General features: G+C 37.3%; 1 protein-coding gene across 5 annotated transcripts in view; it reads right to left on the reverse strand.

Annotated features, from left to right (window-relative positions):
* LOC145969278 (latrophilin Cirl) overlaps positions 1-21,260 on the reverse strand; it is a 421,116-nt gene that overhangs the window by 236,001 nt on the left and 163,855 nt on the right. For 3 of the 5 annotated variants that reach the window (XM_083095267.1, XM_083095268.1, XM_083095266.1), the window contains one exon: positions 18,956-19,084. In XM_083095267.1, the coding sequence (XP_082951393.1) occupies positions 18,956-19,058 (103 nt within the window). In that variant the 5' untranslated portion in view covers positions 19,059-19,084. Of the gene's footprint in view, positions 1-18,955; positions 19,085-20,083; positions 20,171-21,260 lie in introns of those variants that run through there. The other 2 variants (XM_083095270.1, XM_083095271.1) reach the window with 2 other exon arrangements.

The following is a 21,260-nucleotide window of genomic DNA, read 5'->3' on the forward strand; positions in this document are numbered from 1 at the left end:
CCCCCGACCAGCCGACGTTGACTGCACTAATTGCGTTTGAAGTATTAAAAAAAAAAAAAAAAAAAGTACGCGAAAGCGTGGGCGAACAGAGAGGGTGGCGGAGGACGAACAAATATATCAGACGGGAAGGAGGGGGAGCGGGAGGGGGAGGGAAAGGACGATGCGCGCGTTTTTAAGCGCGACCGGCGACGCTCAAAGCTGATTGGCGAAAATTCGCACTCCATTATCACGCTCGTAAATTAGTTGTTATTACGAATGCCCGGCGGCGCGTCATCTCTCTCGTTTGCGAGGAGATTGAATTTGTAATCCTTTATGGCGCGCCGGCTTCATTAAAATTGTTTCGTGCGTAATTTGCGCGATCCGATGCGCTTGCGATGCGCGCGTTTTTGTTTTTTCGGCGTCATTATCGCTGATTTTCCGCGAACGCGCCGAGAGGAATCGATCGAACAACCGGAATGACAATTACGTTGTACATATAATCGAAATTTCACATTCGAGCACGGGTATAACGTAATGAACCACTGTAATATCGCGCGTTAGTAATCCCAATAACTCGCTTATTCTCGAAATACGCAAAGGGAACGTATTATTAGAAACGGGCAAGAATTAACCATACTCGCGTTCAACGTGATAGTTTTCATGTATTTTTATTCTTATTTATATTCCTTTCTCTTGCAACGATTACGTAAACTGCAAATTGCGAATTAAACGTTCAGGGTTTTAAATTAGGGGGAAAAAAATTGTATAGCCGAGAGTTAGAATTGAGAAAAAATAAAATTAAGAAATTAAACGAGTTCAAAGTTAATAATTAGTAATTAAGAATGGACATAATCGAGCTGCAAAATCAATATTGACATTTATCTACTTGCGAAGATATGTTGGAAAAATTACACATAGATTTTGTTCTTTCTCGGATCGTCCCTCTTACAAGCCTTCTATTAAACCTTCTATTAAATTGCAGTTTTCGATGAATATAACTATATTTGTTCAATATACACGTAAATTCCAAAGCATGAGCTGCACCGCGGCGCACGCGTCATGTAATAAATCACGCAACATAATGCTCAAATGTTTGCTTATATGTAAGCTCAGTATAATGGGTGGGTTAATAATTTCGTGGCCTAAAGTTGACGCAAGCTCCAACGGCAATTAATTGTTCATTCTAGACACATACGCACATGTATAAATGCAAGCGTATGGTCGACGAGATCTGAAAAACTGCCGTTTTCCCTGGATTACTCGCGAACTGTTGATCGAGCATAATTGAAACTTTCGCGGAGGATTCGCGAGATAAATGATCCGATTCCGACACAAAACGCGCTTCTATTCCGGAGTAATTCTTACAGCAAGTGCGAGCTAAAAACAATTGCACGTTGAATAGGATCGAGCAATAAAATGTATTTTGATAAAATAGAGCGCGGACAAAAAGATAAAGAAAAGTACAAACAATAAGCGAAACTAAAGAAGAAGGTGAGACAACAACATTCACGTCTACAAGTCAAATAGAATAAAATTACGATTAGAAAAAAAAAGAGGAATGAGAAGCAGAAGGAGCAGAGAAAAGCGCAAAATACCGAGGGAAGTTGGTGTATTGCATGTGATGTTTTGTACATCTAAAGTGAGGCGTTGTACCAACCTGTTTCTCTCACCCATTCTACCCTTCCACCTTCATCCTGTTTCACCATACCTCCTTCGTACGTACAAGCACGTAGTAAGGATTGAAAAAAGAAAATAATAATGACTTCGGTTCCTGTAATTGTTTCGAGGAAATAATACTTTCGACAACCGACTCGCTCGTTACAGGAAAGGTATGACTCGATCTTTTCACGAATCAATCTCAGAAAAATCAATTAATTAAAGAGACGGATTTTTTCATCAGGGCTGGTTAGACAAATTATTAATAAATACTATTAAAAATTATTTACGTTATTTAAAAAAAATTGTGTCCTAATTCATATAATTATATTATATCTTGCCGCGCAATTATAAGAATGTTATGATCAAAGTGCAGCCGTCATAATCAATCTAAAACCGCAAAATCGAGCAACGAAAGATGCTGCGTCATCGAAAGAAACAATTCCACAAATATCATTTCCGGATATAATTCCACGATCGGAGACTTGCGGTCCAACGAATCCGTTATCCGCATCATCGCAATAATCGGTCATTACCTGTCATTCTCATATTAAAGGTAAAATTCTTGTACGAAAACAACGAATTAAACAATATATTTAAACAATGAAAATATAATAAACAATTAAATAATTTAATTTAATTGTTCAATTCAAAAGAACACATCCAATATCTCATTTTTTGTATGCATATATATTTCTCCTGTACATAAAAAATATTACTTTATAATAAATACATCTAAAAAATTCCATCTTTTTAATAAACCATTTTTGATTAATAAATAAATACAACATGCAATACATTTTGATTAATACAATAAATAAATACAATATCGGATAAGATGTGTGTGTATAAAATAATAAAAAGCTTCTTTTCATTGATATCATTATTTCTTTTATCTAAGGATTATCTTAGAATCATTTCTTAATGTCTAAAAGTTAGAAAGTTATTTATTATAAGCTTCACATGTACGTGTAGCATGCAATTATCCCCGGTATGCGCCCAAAAAATGTATTCATGTTACCGTTTCAGGTTTAAAAAATGCAAAGTCATCGAAGGTAACGCGATTTCAGGTATATCATTTCCGGAAGTGTGCCCTGCGAGCGTCTTGCGGTCCGGCGAGTCCGTTATCCGCGTCATCGGCCATAATCGGCCGTTGCCCGATAAATATATAACGCTCGTTTGCCTCGCAATAAAGATAACATTCCTGCGCTCGCTATCGGAGGCAACGCTGCTCTCCCTTTCGGCGCGGAGAGTAAGTCGGCTCCTTAAGATTTTTATAGCAGCAGCTCCTTGCAGGTCCGAGTCGTTAACCCGCTCTCTTCGTGGATTCGCCGTTTTTTTTCCTCCTTTTTTTTCCACTGTCGCTTATTATACGCCGAGAAAGCGCCGCGAGTGAGTTGACCCGCCCGTTCGCTCTCTCGCGGATGCGAGCGAAGCGACGTTTATAACTTCCGCGCGCAATGTTTATTACGTGGCCGCAACCGTGGCACGCTGTCTAAAGTCTGTATCATATAGCGAATCTCTTTGGGAAGATTAGATACTTGTTAATTTGAAAGAAATGCTTACATTTTTAGATTCTGCTTTATAAAGAATAAAATGATGCGCCAATTTTCTGAGGAATCTTATCAGTAAAATCTTATTATATCCTCAATTTTAGAGAACCTGCCAAAATTGAAAATCATTCCTCGCACTTAAGTATTAATTTAAATCCAATTTTAAATCTGTTTACATGTTGGAGATGAATTATAAGAGAAACACAGAATTTTGAAAATGTGAAAATATTTATAATTTTAATTAAAAATATTATATGATTAAATATGTGCATATTCTCTCTCTTTTATAAACCTAGATATATTTTATTTTCAAAATAGTTCGAAACAGCATGCCTTCCAAAATGTTCAAAATCCACCACTGCAACTTGCAATGCAATTTGCATCTGCAATGGGTAATGCGGGGTCTTAACAAGCCTTATGTGGGTTCTCAAGGCAACTTAATTGCGCGGAAATATCGGCCGGGCATAATAAAGAAGCTCATAGTGAGGGAGAAGAAAACACATCGAGGAACTTGGCGTAGCCAATTCGGCCGATGGCGATTGCATTACAATCGGCTGTTTAGAGCGCGAATGGCCGCACGTCATTACTTCGGAAATCGTGGCCAACATTTAATTGGCGCAATGAAGACATCTGCATGCACGTGTGCATGCAGAAGCCACGAAATCGCCGAGCATGCATAAAGAACGATCGCGATGTGAGTTGGTATCAAGCCTCGCGGAAACAATGCGCCGGCTCCTAATTAAGGATACGCCGGCCCGTGTTACTCGTGTCATCCCGTCTTAAAAGTTCGGTTAAAACGAACCCGCTGTTATCTCGGTCGAGTGGTTTTAATGGATGCGACGGCGACGTTTCCGGACCAAAATTGTACCCAATTTAAAGCCGTCCTTTTTAATGAAAATGGAACGTTTATATATGCACATATATAATCAATTTCCTTTTCTAAAATCTTGTAGAAAATTGGCATACTGTATATATTTAGTTTCTACCGATTAAAAATTTGTCCTCGTTACGTTCATGATGCAAAATATAATTTTAATTCTTTAGAATTGAGAGAAAACTGAATGTTTAAGGTTTCTTTCTCGATTAACCGATTTGTTAATCATTCTTTTTCGCGAAGGAAGTGCATAGGTTTCTGCAATTTCTCACCGTGTTCTCTCCGGATGAGAAATACAAGCACTCGCGATTTGATAAACGGCGTTGCCCTAATTTGGTCTACTCTCGTCTCGAGAAGGAACGACTCGCGTCCCTCAACGCGAGAGTTGCGAACACGCCTAACCGCGCCGCGGGTTATTCTTCTCGAGAACAATATATACGGCTTTAATTGCACCGGCTCCGACAACCTCTCGCTTGCTCCCGGCAGCCAGGAATCCGCGCAATGCACCGTCGTTGTTCGAGCTACAAACTCTCGTCCGCTTGACACATCCGCTTACATACCTTTCGATGCGTGATAAAACTGTCTTGTTTAGTAAAAAATAATAGGGAAGAAGGCAATTTAATTTTAGCAAGATCCTAGCTGGCTGGATCCTAGATGTAGACTAATAAAGTCATAATACTCGTAAACTCATTTAAACACATTTTTGATCATATTTTGAAAATAGTAACATAATATGTAATATTTATAGTAATATAATAGTAATATAATATGCGATATGTAATATTTACAGCAATGTTCATAAATTTTAAGTCTATCTTTCTCGGTAAAAAATAAATAATTGTAAGTTATTATTATAATCCTGTGCTAAAATAGAATGGGAAGAAATTTATTACACATCCAAAGTATCCTTTCCTTTTATCACATTCGTGGTCATTACATTTTTCCACGTTAAACGGATAAGCGAATAACTAAATAAATGAGGTTGATATTTTCGCAAGCGCACGTGTGCTCGACAACGCATTTCGACTGTTCGTGTAATATTTCGAGTTATTATTACCGCAAATGTGTTGCGGACGGTGATCCTCTTTTTGCGGAAAACTTTTAATGAAACATTGCCGCTTGTGTTTTGATAACGAGCACGATAGCAAACTCTGTTAATGTATTTTGATAACGAATTTAATAGCGTGTGCGCTGGTCTCCCTTGTGCACGAACGAAGAGAGGAGAGAGGAGAGAACGCATCGTGATTGCAATTGAGCTGATTGTAAGGGAGTCTGAAACGCATACGATAGTTTAATAAAAAAAAACTAATCGGAAAAGAGAGACAGGTCAAAATATATTTTGGTAGATTTCCCAAGTGTGATCGATTCATTTGGGAAAATGCTCGGTGGAAAAAATATTAATATACATCTAGTTTCTTTTTTCTTTACAATGCACGCGCGCGCATTGTAACTCTATGCAAATTGAACCAACTCTAAGAAAGAGGGACGACACACCGATAGAGCGGTTGAAAAACAATTACCCACATCGCGCATTTAACGTTTCAACCTGACGTAGCACGTAGACTTTAATAAACTTCATAAATCAAGTAGTAGCAACGTGGTAGTTTCTTTGCAGACCTCCTGGAAACAATGCACACCGTTCGGACTAACGCGCGCGCACGATGGTAATTATCAGAAAAAAAAGCAAGCAACCCGACAGCGAAGAAAGCGGAGTTTCGCGTGAAACTCCGCAGGATAATCTTTCACGTTGCGTCCGGCGGAAGTGCATAATTCGGGCTGTTCGCGAATTATGTAAACGAGTTACCGAAATGCAAGACTCGAGGAGAAAAATAGCTGCTCGTGCAATTTATCGAAATGCTAATTAATCAAGCGCGTTTATTATTAAATAATAAAAAACAGAATTTGACACTTTTAATGGATGTTATTTATTTGACGTCGAGTTATTTCGCGAAAAGATATTGCGCTGAAAATAATCGGGTTCGTTGCGGAAGCATGCGAGTTATTACGACACGTTGAACTCCTCGAGCGATCCGAGGAGAATAGCGTTTTTGAGTTAAAACTCTTTCTCCACTAAACCGTCGAATTACTGGCGCTCATCCGATCTCGCGAATCAATTTCACAGTGCGAGAAGTCGAGCCATTTGGACGATGAGTATTACTCGATAATGTTTCGCACCTTCAGCTTCGCATACCTTCGACACACGTACACGTACAAGCGGACGACCACAATAAAATCGCAATTGTTATTACGCTGCAGTTACCGGAAGAATCTCTGTCGTCTCTGTATTATCGTCGATAGCGTAAATGAGACGCCAACCGATTCCCCCATAAAGTCCCGCGATCGAACAATATTACCGTGAAATGATAGCGCCCAATGAAACTCGGCGAGAATAACTTTCGCGGATTTATCTCTCGGTCTAACGGTGCAATCGCGAACGGACGATATACGTTCTGATGATCTCCCGGAGATGCTGCTGGCTTATCCGCCTGTGATATCGCGTTTATGATATTAAATCGCCCTACGATGTTATATAACATTAAAGTATCTCGCTATAAATCTCGTCGCGCAAAATAATCTAAAAAAGATGTCATTCTATCTTAAGTCTTTATAACTGCGTTATTTTTTAAAGGACTTATCTCTTGAACAAGGGATTATCCTAGATGATATTTTTTTTTATGATATTAAATTCTTATTTCACGATCCATTCCACAATTACGTCCCACAACATAAAATATAATGACATCTCTGAGTTTGTAAAAAAAATATTTATTTCTCAATTAGATTATTTCCGAAGTAGTCAGCTGAATAAATGAAGAATAAATTTCAAACGACGTTGAGTAATTAAAATGTTTAATTCGAAACGTGTCCGTAAACTGGGTTAATAATACCGAGTGACTCTGCAATTATATGTTTGCATATCGTAAATAAGGAAAAAGTACGCTCATGATTAAGGACGCTGCAGGGAAAAAGGTTAATGTGACTCGCACGACTACCATTTAATCTGATCCTGAGTCACAGTTGTATGTAGCAGCAGCATGCTGCGTTTTACACAATTTGAAGTCAGATACGGCTTGACCGATAAGCGTTATTCATTGGGTCACACTCTAACGTGTGCGTTGGCACTAACTCCCGGTATTCGAGTCTACCACGCGCCTACTTCGTCGAACGTTGTTGTGCCCCGATCTACGGCTTCATAGTGTTTCATGTTATTTAATGTACCGTAAAGTGGGGTTACTTTGTGGTCGCGCTGCTACCATGGGACGATTTTGCCCGAGAGAGAAGCGAACGGCTTGGTGTGTCGATAAATACAACGAAGAACTTGCAATTAATACTACACCTAGCTACATAATGTCAAATACAACTAATGTCAAGCTCAGTTTATGCTAAATTTAGCTAATAACAAATATAGCTTCTGCTATATTTAGTCAACATCAAATATAGTGACAAATATTGTGATAATCTAATTGTGATTGTGTATTTAATCTCCTGAGAGTATATTTGCGAAACAAATTCAAACACATTAGATGCTTTTTCAAAAATGTATTCTTTTGTACAAAAGGACGTTAAATAAAATTCACACAGTATCTTAATTTATCAATCAACTACGAATTAAATTCGAGAAAATATTTTTGAAAAATTTCTATTATATAAAAATTGGTTGTGTAATTTTCAAGAAAAAAATAATTAAAAATAAATTTCAAGTCTCTCTTAAGCTGAGAATAGAAAATGACAAACATTTCAAAACATAATTTTAAGATTGAGAAACTAAATATTTTACAATAAATATAAAAATTTGTGCATCCTTGTTGCGAGAAATGTCACGAACGTAAACAGGATAGAGAAGCAAAGGTTAATGGTGCTCGTTGCATATTTAATGGATGATTTCCCACTAGAAAACGCTAGCAAATAATTTCCACACTTTAGCGATTTTCCGTGCATTTTTCTCTTGTTTGACGAGCGGCGTAACCTTCACTTTATTCGTCGCGAACTTGGACGGAATCGGGATGTTTCGATACATTCAGACAGGGGCAATATCGTGTAATACGCCGCGATACTTTAGCGAGGCGCTTTATACTCGCTCGAGCAAGCAACACCGGAGTTTACAAAGCGGTTTAAAGTTCCGCAACGATGAAGAAACTCCGGTTTAATTTGGCGCGCATTAATGCGCCCGCGAGAACTTCACCAAGAACTTCCATCATAGCCAGGCCACGCTTTTTCTTCGCGCTTCTCTCCATCGATCAAATGGAGAAGAGAAAAGAAATTTCTCGAACAGACTATCGATATAGAACTGTTGTACGAAAGAATTTATCCTTTGACCGCGCGAAAATATCATTAATGTTTTCAAACGCTGCGATGTTAGAGACTGGAATTGGATTTTATTATATTTATATTAGATATCATTATAATTTGGAGAAAATATTCAATGTTAAATTATTAACCTTGTTAAATAAATATCGAAACTTTTGCAAAATAATTAGAGAGTCAACGATTAAACTGACCAAACTTGTACTCTTATTTTGTGTGATGTCTCTAACAGAGTTTCCTGTTCAATATAAATTCAATGTAACGCTGTCCATACACGCTTGAATGTTTGTTCTAACACATATATATTTCGATGAATTAATATCTATCGCAGTATCGGATCGGAAATCGATTCCGATACAGGCAATTCTGGTTCACCGACGACGGAGCAGCTCTCGGATTTCAATCCAAGTCCGCGTCGTGGACGAACGCGCAGCCGAACGTCGAGGGAACGTCGGAACGAGCACGTACACGGGAGCGGTGCTTATACGCGGATTTAGCCTCCGAAAAGCTTCCATGCGAACCATACACGAATATGAACAAACCGACGCGCCACGTCGGGAAAAAATCCGAGGTTGGCGGTTATCCCCAGAGACGAGAGAGAAGGATAAGCGAGGACGGGCGATGGTTTTAGCTTCTTTTTCTCCTGGCGTTTCGAAGGATGAGTTGACTTAACAAAAAGATTTCGAGCAGCGCTCGTATGAATGTTAACGAGGACGCAATCGGGAAAAAAGGAGCGGCAGGGTATGAGAAGGGAGGTGAAACGAATGGAAGACGATTTCGAGCGACGCAGATACGCGAATAAATCGGGTCAAGAGCGCGAAGACGAGGCGAAACGAAGAGCTCTAAGAGGGCAGATGGAGTGGCAAGATGGGTGTGGAGAGGAAAGCGCTTTTCAGGGAACCGAAGGAAAGCTCGTGGAAGGAGGGTAGAGCATTAGAAGAAACAATGGAACGATCGGCCCGAGTTGCACGGGAAAGATCGTTTTATTATCGCGACTCGCTCCCATTCGCGTCTTAATAAAGCCGGGTCCACATTTTTCTCGCTTTTTAGCGAAAAGTTACCCGGCCAACCCGCGCTTTCCTTCCTCTCTGTCTCTCTAAACCTTCCATTATCCTCTTTTTATCGCCCGCGTCTCGACCCATCCCATGGAAGCGGCTAACACAAGCCCAATAGAGCCGAATGTAATCTATTAAATAGATAACGCCACCCCTCCCCTTTCCCATCGGAATCTACCGCCTTATTCTACGTTTTACGGTGTTTTTCGCAGGATGCATACGATGGAATCAACTTGAATAAAGAAGGCGAAATCCGTGCATGTACTAGATAATATTTCAAGTTTAGATTTCCTTACGAAAACTTGTTTAGATCATCTTACATACGCAAAAGAAATAAAAAAATACTTCAATACTCATATACTTAACATACTGGCAGGAATATCATGGCGGAGAGAAGAGAGCGAAAACGGTGTCAGTGGCTTATTTCAGAGTTATTTTTCATGGAATGTTGAAAAATTGCCGTCACTCTCTGAAATCGGAAATCGATTATGCTGGCTGTTTCGAGATGCGTGGGGGGGAAAACTGATGGCGCTTCTAGCCTGCTCGCCGACGAAAGCCGCCATCGGCTTCTCTTTTCGGGGTGGGTGAGGGATGGATCTTCGCTTCTTGACAAGAGATTGACGATAGATGGAATCGTACATAAATTACAGCCGCGCGAGAGTCGACGACGACGAAACGAATTAATTCGCGTGGATAAAGATCTTTCACGAGCTAAAAGAACCAAAAGATCCCGCCCATAATTCGATATTACTCGCGTGATTCGCGATCCGAGAACGAACACACTACCGTTTGATCCCGACGCTGTTTGATAAGTGATTTAATATGCACAGCTAACTCATTGCGGTTCGCAAAGTGCATATAGAATAAGCGCGAGATATCGTTCGCTAAAAGAAATATGAAAAGAAAACCGCGCTTTGTATGCTTTTCGTGTTTTATATGTGCGTTTAATTTCTACACTGGCATATAGAAGAATAATACGCAGTTTTATATAAAAAAGGAAATTAAAACATAAGTAACGAGAAAAGGCGACAAATTGTACAAAAAATAAATTAGTGATGAAGTCATGCTTATTGAATTTTCATGTTCTACAGAAATAAGAGTCTTGCCAAAAGGGATGTTACATATAACACAATATAATTGTTCAATAAACGAAATAATATCTTTATAATTAACAAAATCTATAAGTATCTAATTATTAAATAAATAAATTAGCACGTTAAAATTTAATTATGTAAAAAATAATTTTTTTTTATATATGTATTTGAATATATTAGGTAAAAAATTTTTTTGTTATAAATATATATTTGGTAGAGATATTACAGTATGAATAATTTATAATATCGTTACAACATATTAAAATAAAATATGTACATATGTATCACAATTTTCATATATTTTAATGAAAATAAAAATTATTATTATATTACTAAAAACAAAATGTCTAACATACATTATGTAAAAATAAAAATTTGATCATAAATAGTTACGACAAGAATTGCTTTATGATTATTCGGGAAAGTTTCGTACGCATTAATTATATTATAGTGTATGCAGACTTTACACATATTGAGCCTATAGAGCCGAATTATTAAACTCGGAAGTGAATTACGTTACACTTTCTTTATGTTGCATATAGTTTTTTTACCATTATAACGCAGTGTTATTATCTTATATACTTCAATCAAGCATCCAACCAATTGACATTTAAACTGACGCCAGGAAATGATTGAAAATATGTGGTATTAACTGAAATCTGAGATATTATATGTAAAAAAATAGTACGTGTGTGCAAATTTAATTACTTATCCATATCTTTAATTAATTACTTGTCCATATTTAATTATTTATCCATGTGATAATAGCACAATAAGAAATATTTAGTAGGAAATATATAGTAGGATAATAGTCTAAATCAGGCAGTAATAACTTTCGGTTACAATCGTTGTTTTATTAAACATTAATAATAAATTAATATATCGATCACATATATCGAAATCACTTTTATCATAAGTATTTATATAATCACGATTTTATAATAGAATACAAAATTGCGTTTATTATTTAAAATTAAGTAAGTTACACCACAAAAGTCGCGTTGAAAATTTTATAAGCCGCATATGTAAACGTACGGAAGTGTGACAGAAAAAAGGGGGCAATATACATATATACGAGAAAAGCTAGATTTTCAATTACATTTAAAAACACCGTTAGTGTCACGAGGTGAATAAGAAATAGGCGAGAATCGTGTAGCTCGATGTCAGCACCCATTTTTGGGGATCTTCACGAAACTGGGTCACGTACGCCGGAAATGAACGTCACCCGCATTAGAAGTCTTCTCACCGCTCGTCACCGATGGAATTCGCGCAAAAAGAAGCAAAAAAATATTCCATTCTATCGATGTTAGAATCTCCTGTGAGTTAAAAGTAGCTGTACTATAATTTGTGTGTGCATATTATTTATTGTATCTATTGTATTATATTATATTTATATTTATATCATTCGATATATTTAGCGAATAAAAAAATTTGAATAAGAAAAATTTAAATAATAAAAGAAATCATAATTTATATAACATTTTAAAATACGATCTCACATAAATAAGGAAATTAAACAATTTTACGATTATAAAATATATTTATTTAGTAATCTCATTCTTCATAGTTTTTCTAGTTTTCCGAATTGAAAATGCGAAGATAGATACACAAGAATATAATTCTATAAAGAAAATTGTATTCTATCAAAACGTCTGAATTCTCGTCGATTAATATATATTTCTATACATATAAAGTTATATGCAATATCGGTCCCGAAAGACACTCGTACTTGCTTCGATTTACTTGAAAATTGAAATCACGATTGGTGCGAAGGCCATCGGTGAGAGTAATCGCGACGCGCGAAGAAGATCACGACAATCTCTTATTTTCCGCGCGACCGATCCATTTGGCGCGAATTGGAAAACGCGAGCGGCAAGAGAACGAAATTCTCGCTTGAGGGAGGACGCGGAGTTCCGTTTGGCCGCGTTCCATCAATCTAAAAGACATTTTTCATATGGAAAAAGCGACGCATGGTGCATCGACACGGTCACCGTAGAGATGTTGGATTTATCCGAGGGTATCCGACACAACTTTAACATTTCAGGATTTTCACTTTTAAATCGATATTAAGAAACACTATGTAAAATACCGGAAAGGTAAACGTAATAAGTTAATGCAAAAGAAATACGAAAAAAAAAAGAAACACGTTAAGGAGAAACTAAAATAAAAGATTAAAAGCGATAGAAAAAAATCATACGTGGATATAACTATTATAGGTTGCAATTGAAAAATATCTTGGCTATTATCGATAACGATGAATATAGTAGTCTATAGAAATAATTACAGCTGTTTACTACGATGATGTGTCAAGTTTCTAAAAATACAGGGTAAAAATAGTCGTGCGATTTATTTCGCTCTCGGAAGCTATCAAAATGTGAGGTCAAAGCACTTTATCGATTGCTGTTATTCTCGATGTTATTTAACATCACGCTCACCATTTCGATGACCGATACATCGCGACGAACGCGTCATTCGACCGCTCTTTCAATTGTCTAAATTTAGACGGGTGGCGTCGCGCCCGAATGCGTGAAACTCGTTGAACCCGATGAGAATAGTGAGAGGGTTAAAACATGTCAAAGGGAAAGGAGAAAGAGATGCAGCCCGTGGGTGGGAAATCAGATTAGTCACGTAGCAGCGGTTACGAACAAGGAATAACGCGAGAGGGTGATCGCCGCCGTTTGTACACGTTGGTTTCGAGGATGTGCACAGCAAAGGACATAGAGGGATGATGGGTAAATTTTGGCTAGAGAAGGCAAGAGGAAAATTATATGCTGTCGATAAATATAAAATTAGAAGTAAAACAGGAAGATGAGCGTAAATAAAAAATTAATAAAAAAAGTACGAGAGACAGAGCTGGAAAAAGCAAAAGGAAGAAGAGAAAATTAAACAGGAACGAATTAGAAAAAAGTTAAACAATAAAATCGTATAATGAAGAAAATAGAGAAAAAAACTGACAGCGAAAATAAAAAATAATTAAATAGCATATTAGAAGAAGAAGAAACAAAAATAAAATAATAAAAATAAAGAGAAAAATGAAAGAGGTGACAAAATTGGAATTCAAGTAAGCAGGAAAAGGAAAGAAATAGAAGCTCGGAGGTAAAGAAAATCGCGCAACCGTCAGTGTACGAATCGGAAAAGGAAAAAGAAAATGGCGCGAGAGGCGCAAGGAGAGGCGGATAACGCTGGTGGAGGAAAACGCGAGGCGAAGAGGCGGATGGGCGAGGTAATGCGCGGTAAATTGGGGCCGCCGCGTGTTACCGATGTGCCACAAATCTTCGGCATCGAGGTCCTTTTCGAGTTAGGTGAACGAGATGGACGAGAAGAGGAGTCATCGATTCGCGAACGGGAACGAATGCGGGTCGCGAAAGTTGTTCGGTCGATCGTTCGCCGGCGAAACGTTTGTCGAGATAACAATGAACGCGGAAATTATTGTACTTATTTCGTCGACCTTACGCATTTCATGTATCGATGATACTTTACTGATGCCTCGCGCCAATTTCGTTATCACGATTCTTCGAGGCGACTGGAATCGAAGTCGCATGTCAAAACGAAACGGCGAAAATAACGTCGCGCTCGATATTTCATTCATATTTCAGTACGTCAGAATTAGAACAGGCGCTGTAGATTGTTAGCTGGAGACAAATGTCCTACCTCTGAATACATAACATCGTTTTCTCTATTCTTCAAAATTATTACCTGATATGGTAGTTCCAGTTCAAAGATATTGACCTAATTAAAAGTTATTCCATAATTGACTCAACTATTTGCAGTACATTTGTGTTTTCTTCCATTTTAATTTCATCAATACGTCATTAGTACGTGTATTCAATAATGCTACTTTTATATGTATACACATATAAAATGTAATAAACTGTAACAAATTTATTTCGATAATGGAACATGTATTTAATTCTCCTCTGTGCGTTTTAATATTACATTAATATTTAATTGCAATATTAGTCTTGTGCAGGTCTTGTTAAGTTTATTTAAATTAAAAATACATATTTTTATTATGGTTTTCCAGTTAACTCCATTTTTATGGAGTTTTAAAAATTGCATAAGGATGAATATTATTATTAAATTTTAATTACATTTGATTAATTGTGTACAGCCACAACAACTGTTGATCAAACAACTAGGGATAAATAAAATATCATTTAAAACAAAAAAATAAGAAAAACAAATTATTCATTTTTTACATTATATCTGTCAGTAATAAATATGACGCTCTTTGTGTAATCAAATGAACAATCTAAAACAGATTGTATCTGTTAAATGTGATCTCGAACGTATAACATCTTCTAGATTTTTCCTATTTTCTAACATATCATCGAACGATGTAGCTGCATCAAGGTTGCTGGAGAAGCGTGAGAATTTTTCCTCGAGGAATTTTATCTCGCGAGGAGAAACTCGGTCCGCCTCGGGGACGCGGCGCACTCTGTAATCATGCGCTGTCCACGATGCTTATTACCTCGATATTGTGCCGAGTGTATAATAGGATTACCTATCTAAATACTAATTGCTCAGAATCCGGCGCGGCGTAAGTGGTGACTGTAAATTTTCCAACAGCGCCTCCCCTTTACCGCGCTCATAAATTCTCGTCAGAAAATAACGATAGAAAAGGAGACGAGAGATGTGATTTTCATATGTGTCCCAGATGGTTTAATAGTGAATTGCCAGGTCGTGAATAATTTTGTGGGGAATTTTTAACGTTCACTTATATGCTTGTAACTATGATCCCGATTGATCAATAATCATTATTAATAATTCTACCGAAAACATCAAACGGATAATTTCGAATGTCCAACTGATTTTAACCATAAAGGGGGAAATATTATTCTTGCAGACCGAATCACTCATTCTTCACTCAATCACTTTTCTATCATATATTATATATGCCAGACACTCTATAAACAAAACTAACGTATCGTGCAATATGTACGAGCGATTAAAATTTGATCGACGATTCCATGTGATAATCCAATTGGGGGCCTAACGACTGAGCGTTCCGCAGTAAAAGCCACGGGATCGTGTTGCTTTTATTCTCGATCGGTAAAAGCCGGAAATTCTGCCCTTCGTAAAAATGTTAGCGGCGCGAGTAATTGCGAAGGAGTAGCCACGAGTGAACGACGTCTTTCGGCGCCGCTCCGATGCCGATAGCCGCCATTGCGAATTTTATCGCGCATTATTCGCCAGGTCAGCCCGATTGAGATCATCCCGCCTGCCGTTAACTAACGTTTTACGACAGTCATCAGGGTAGATTACAAAGTGGTAGCTATCAAGGTTTTATGTAATTTTTCGAAGCGCCGGTATATTTATACGCTCACTAAGAAAAATCATTTTCGGTTTTATGACAAGCGGAGCGATAATAAAAAACTAATTGCTGAATAACTGAAAGAACGCGCGTACACTTGGTTAAAATATAGAAGAAAGAAATTGCGAATGTGGCAAAGGCGCAGGGACGTTAACACTAATTTCTAATAAAATTTTTAAGCAGACGTTTTTAAAAATATACTAAATGTAATTTTTTTAAACAATTCAATTTTAGTATAAAATAGTAATATAATAGCTTATTTATTCTTACATTTATAGAATAAGATTTTCAATATATATATTCTGTGATAAAATTAATACGATTTCAACAATAACACTTTATGTAACTTTATTAATTTATCATCGTATTTCTATCTTTTATATTCACCTTTGTTAATCATGTACATAATCAATGCACATGTTGATTAAAATAAAAATTCTCTACAATTATGTGTGCATACATATCTATTAATATCTTTTCATCAACTATTAAAAATATGATAGTAAAAATAATAAAAATATAATAATAAAAATAATAAAAATAAAAATAAAAATTTTAATAAAAATATAAATAATAAAAATATAAATTTTTTATTATAAATATGATAATAAAAAAATATTGCTGCGTATCGCACAATCGTCTCTTCGCAATTACTTTCTTCAAACGCGAAAGTCTGATTCGACATAAATGAGTGCCACCATTTCTACTTAACTCGTATATCGCTACTTTGCAATTCTACGCGGAAACGCAATCGCAAGCGAAATCGAATCCACACGACGTCCTAAATCTCTATCCACCTTTGAGAGCATACAAAGCCCTGTCTGAGCCTCGCCGGCACCGAGCATACAATACGATTTTGATTTATCTGTCGTTAGGTTACTGCGGTTCTTCCGCGCGCGCGTGTATATGTATGTATGCGCGAGTATGCATATGCGTATGCGTACGTATGTATGCTTATAACCGGAAAGGGAATGCGTAGCTAGAAGGGATTGGAAGCAGAACATTGGAAACGCAACACTACAATAGCTGGGATGGCTGCGTGGATTGAGGGCACCCGGGTGTATGATAATTGCAAAGGAATAAGCGAGGACACGCGTCGTCTCTCTCCAATCCTCCAGGGGTTTTCGTCGTTCCTCCTCCTGATTCCTGAGTGTCTTAGCCTCGACCCTTTCTGAACACGTCGGCCTGAAATCGCTTCTCGAGACTCAACCGCTCGTTAAATCTCGCGTGTGTTCAATGCGTCGCTGCATTTTAACCCTATCGGGCGCTAGACCAGCCCTCCCGTCCTTTCTACCTTCCCTTCCTTTCGCTTCCCTGTCTTCCTTTGTTTTCACAGACCTGATATATTATATCTGTCTTAATTAAAATTAGGAAGCCGTTTAATAAATTACCACTATAAGCCAGTGAATCGGCATAAATTAACATACAAAAGTCTGAAAACTGATTCTATTTAAATTTTTCTTTAACCGCATATTTTTTACTTAAATATTGTAAAGGACAATTTAATATCTTTTCGAGAAAATATTCATAAAAAGGATGATGTCACTGATACTCAAACATTGTTTTTCGTTTTCGTTTCTGTCAAAAAGCGGTGGATTTATGAATAGAAAATAACGCGTCTGATTGCACCGGCTGGCGTAGCTGGCAATGCAGGTTTTCTTCAACTTCCGCGATCAATTACACGTCGGAGATTGCAGCTGGGCGCGCAGTCAAGCTAATATGCGAGCGCGGAAATGGTCCCGGGAGAAATTTGTAGGCGCCGCCATCAGCGCCCGAGCGGAATTTCTTTCCGGCCAAGCTTCGGAAAAGCATTGCGGCAACAGAGTGACAAAAAATACGGATGTGCTTCAAGTTATAAGAATATATATATGAATGTAAATCGGGCGATTTAGGGATGCGTTATAAGACTAAGGAAATTGTCGTGGAAATGATAAAATTTACACTATCCCTACAAAAATATAATAAATAAATATAAAAATATAAAATATAAAATAATATATGCGTTGTAAATATTATTAGTAAATATAATTTGTCAAAATTTTAAACCGCAAATTCTATATATAAATATTAACGCTAAAAACACACAATGAAAGATAATTACATAAATAAAACATCAAAAAATATCTTTCATTGTATATAAAATATTTTTGAAATAACAAGATAAAATGTATATTTTTATGATTTATGTCGAAAAGATATTAAGGAGATATTTGTAAAAAGTGCCAAATTCGTAGCTCGTTGCTAAGACTTTATCAAGAACTGTGCCACGTTAGCAATATACACATACGCACACATTGACGGGATCTCCTAAATCAATTAGCACGAGAACGGTTTAATTCTACGAGCGTGCTACGGTATGTTCCTGGACTTAACATGCCGGCCGAAACCATCCCATCCATCTAGCGGGGTTTTCTGGGGTTTACGGCAACAACGATCTTCCGCCCCCTGCATATACACGTCACGCACGCTTCCGCTTCCGTCGTTATTAATCTTTTCAAAGAGATTTTTGTTCCTCGTTTAAAATTTATAAATGAACATAATGTATCGTATTCTTATAATTACGTCTTTGAGAAACACTTGAAGTAACAAACTTGCTATGATCTTTCAATATAAATAAAGTTGCGTTAAATTTTATTTGAAAACGAATTAAAATTTCTCTTTATATCCTTTCTTAATTTTGTACTATTTAATTTATTATTATTTCATTAATGCCTTATATGCTAACGTTTCACTAAAAAAAAAATCTTTTTAAAAAAATCTCGTCTGCCATTAATTTTCTTAAACAAAAGCCAACTTGACAGCCGGCATAATTTTTGCGGCAACGACTGCGCACCAATTGCAGCATCGATGTGACAATTCAAGGCGCTCGCTGCGAGATTAAAGAGAACACGCGAAAGGTGCCGAGATGCAAAACTGGCTTCTGCTTGCGGCGAGTCGCGCCTTCGCGACTCGAGGTTGCACCGGATATGTCACGCGTAAATATCCGCGCACGTTGTAGCCGGCCCCTTAATTGGCGCGAGGTTCTGCGAGCGAGAATGGGGATGATGGAGAAAGAGAAAGAGAAAGGGGATTTACTCGTGGCATGAAACCGCGGTCCAAAATCGTAAATACCTCCTCGTACTCACCTATATTTCGCGCGACGACGGCGCAGCCGTTGGTTAAGAGCCATGCAAGCAGCAGCCCGACGAGGATCGGCGCTTCTTTCCGTCGACCCTTGCGGCACTCCATCGTGAGGTTCCGAGCTCCGACTACGCCTGAAAGCAGAAAAAGGAACGATCACGTGCCGTGCATCGGCGAGCCGCTCCCGATGTGCTCGCATGTCGCGCGAGCTACGCGCTCACCCCCAAGTGCATCGCGATTTCCGAGAACGCACGCATGCGTTCGATGCACGGGGATCGGACACCGCGTTATGTTATTGCGTTTACTTAAATCTTGCACTTTGCCGAGGGGGACCGCTCCTTTTTTTCTCTCGCGCTCTCGAGATGCCGACTTATACCGACTTATAGTCGCGATTACATGGAAATCGCGATGCTCGCGGCCAGCGAGAACGAATTCGCGATGCATGCGGTGCAAGTCGTAAATAGATAAAAGAAATAGATTGTAATATAAATGAAGCATGTATATATAAAAAGTATATATGTTTGCTGTGTTAGCATTAATATAAGACTTGAAACTGGTATTATGATTTTCCTTTACAACAATAAATATCTAAAAATAAAAAGTATAAGACTCGAAATATAAAATTAAACAAAACAGTTATAATGGCAATACGAGTCGAGTGTCGATGTTATAACACATTTATTTATAATACAATCAAATAAATATTGATATTAAACGAATACAAAGAGAGGATAGCGAACGTTTCGACCCTATTTTTGGGTCATCTTCAGCGCGAAAGTATATAATAAAAGATAATATAATAAAAGAAATAACAAAGTGTTTTATATCGGAGTCTGTTACAAAGGGTGCTGTCTAAAGCGATAATAAATGTCTCGGTATCTCATTATCTTGACGATGCCTACGTAAAAACAAAGGACAAAAAGTAAAATAAGTTAAATAAATAATATAACTAATATGAACAAAGAAAGAAAAAAGTACTAAGAATTAAACATGAAAATTACGAGATTGAAAATATTTTAATGTCAATTTATTAAAAATGATCTAAATAAATATAAACTGAACATATAGTCAAAGAAATAAAAATTAAAAAGATTAAAAAGATAAGAAGTTAAAACTACGGAAATAAGACTTACTTCCAGGCATCGAAGATAATGACGCGCCGAGGAGACGAATAGAGACAACTTAATATCTCCGAAGACAAAGATCGACTCGTCTTTAACGGATAAATGTGACTTATATATAAACAGTAAAGCGAGTCAAGTAATGTATAAATGTACACATACGCAAAGTCGCAGACCTATTTGTTATGATAGAAACTGTGTTAAATTTTTGGCAAGTTGTTGACAATGTTTAAATAAATTTCTGGTAAACGTTCAGTATCTGTTTACAAATTGAGACCATTTTTTTGCCTTTTGATATATAGCATTTCGGAGATCAATCTTTTACTCAAATATGGTTCCCGATCCAAAACCTGAACGCCATCCCAATTAAAAATATGATCAAAACCAACCCTGTGTGTGTGATTAGTGATGATAGATTGAGAATTAGTGTTATTATATACTTTCGCGCTGAAGATGACCCAAAAATAGGGTCGAAACGTTCGCTATCCTCTCTTTGTATTCGTTTAATATCAATATTTATTTGATTGTATTATAAATAAATGTGTTATAACATCGACACTCGACTCGTATTGCCATTATAACTGTTTTGTTTAATAAATATCTATTTTTATTTTTTTATCGAGACAGTTAGTTATATTCTTCTGATTAGTTACTGCATCGAAATAATTTTGTTCGATTAATGTGTGTGTGTGTGTGTGTGTTATACTTTATATTACTTTCTAAACACATGACGCGCGTCTTGTGATTTTTAGAATCACCATCCCATAATTCGTCTTGTTCCGCCCCGTTGCCACGCACGCTGTTTTTATTCGATGGCATCGCATTGTGTTCGTGCGGTCTGCAAATTCCGAAACGCTGACGCTAAAATTGTTTTTCTTTTTCGCCTTCGTTAACCCACATTCACGCGAACGTGCACACCCCCAACCCCCTTCGTTTCGCTCAACGCGCGGATTAAGCTGATTTATAGTATTTACCGACGATGCTCGCTCGATTTTTCCCGCAACATCGCGCATGCGTGCCATCGATCTATTAGTTTATTGCCAAAAAATAAAAATGAAATGCAATGTGAAATTTGTGCGACAAAAAAGAACGAGCATCGTGTCAAGTCAAAGAAAGTATCGGCAAAATTGAATGTTGAAACTAATTTCTCGACAAGAGACACGAGTAAAGACGTGAAAAACTTCCGCGG

The sequence above is a fragment of the Camponotus vicinus genome, unplaced genomic scaffold (assembly GCF_025532165.1).
Source record: "Camponotus vicinus isolate PSW18456_S1 unplaced genomic scaffold, iyCamVici1.0 SCAF_3, whole genome shotgun sequence".
In the NCBI taxonomy this organism is placed as follows: Eukaryota; Metazoa; Arthropoda; class Insecta; order Hymenoptera; family Formicidae; genus Camponotus; species Camponotus vicinus.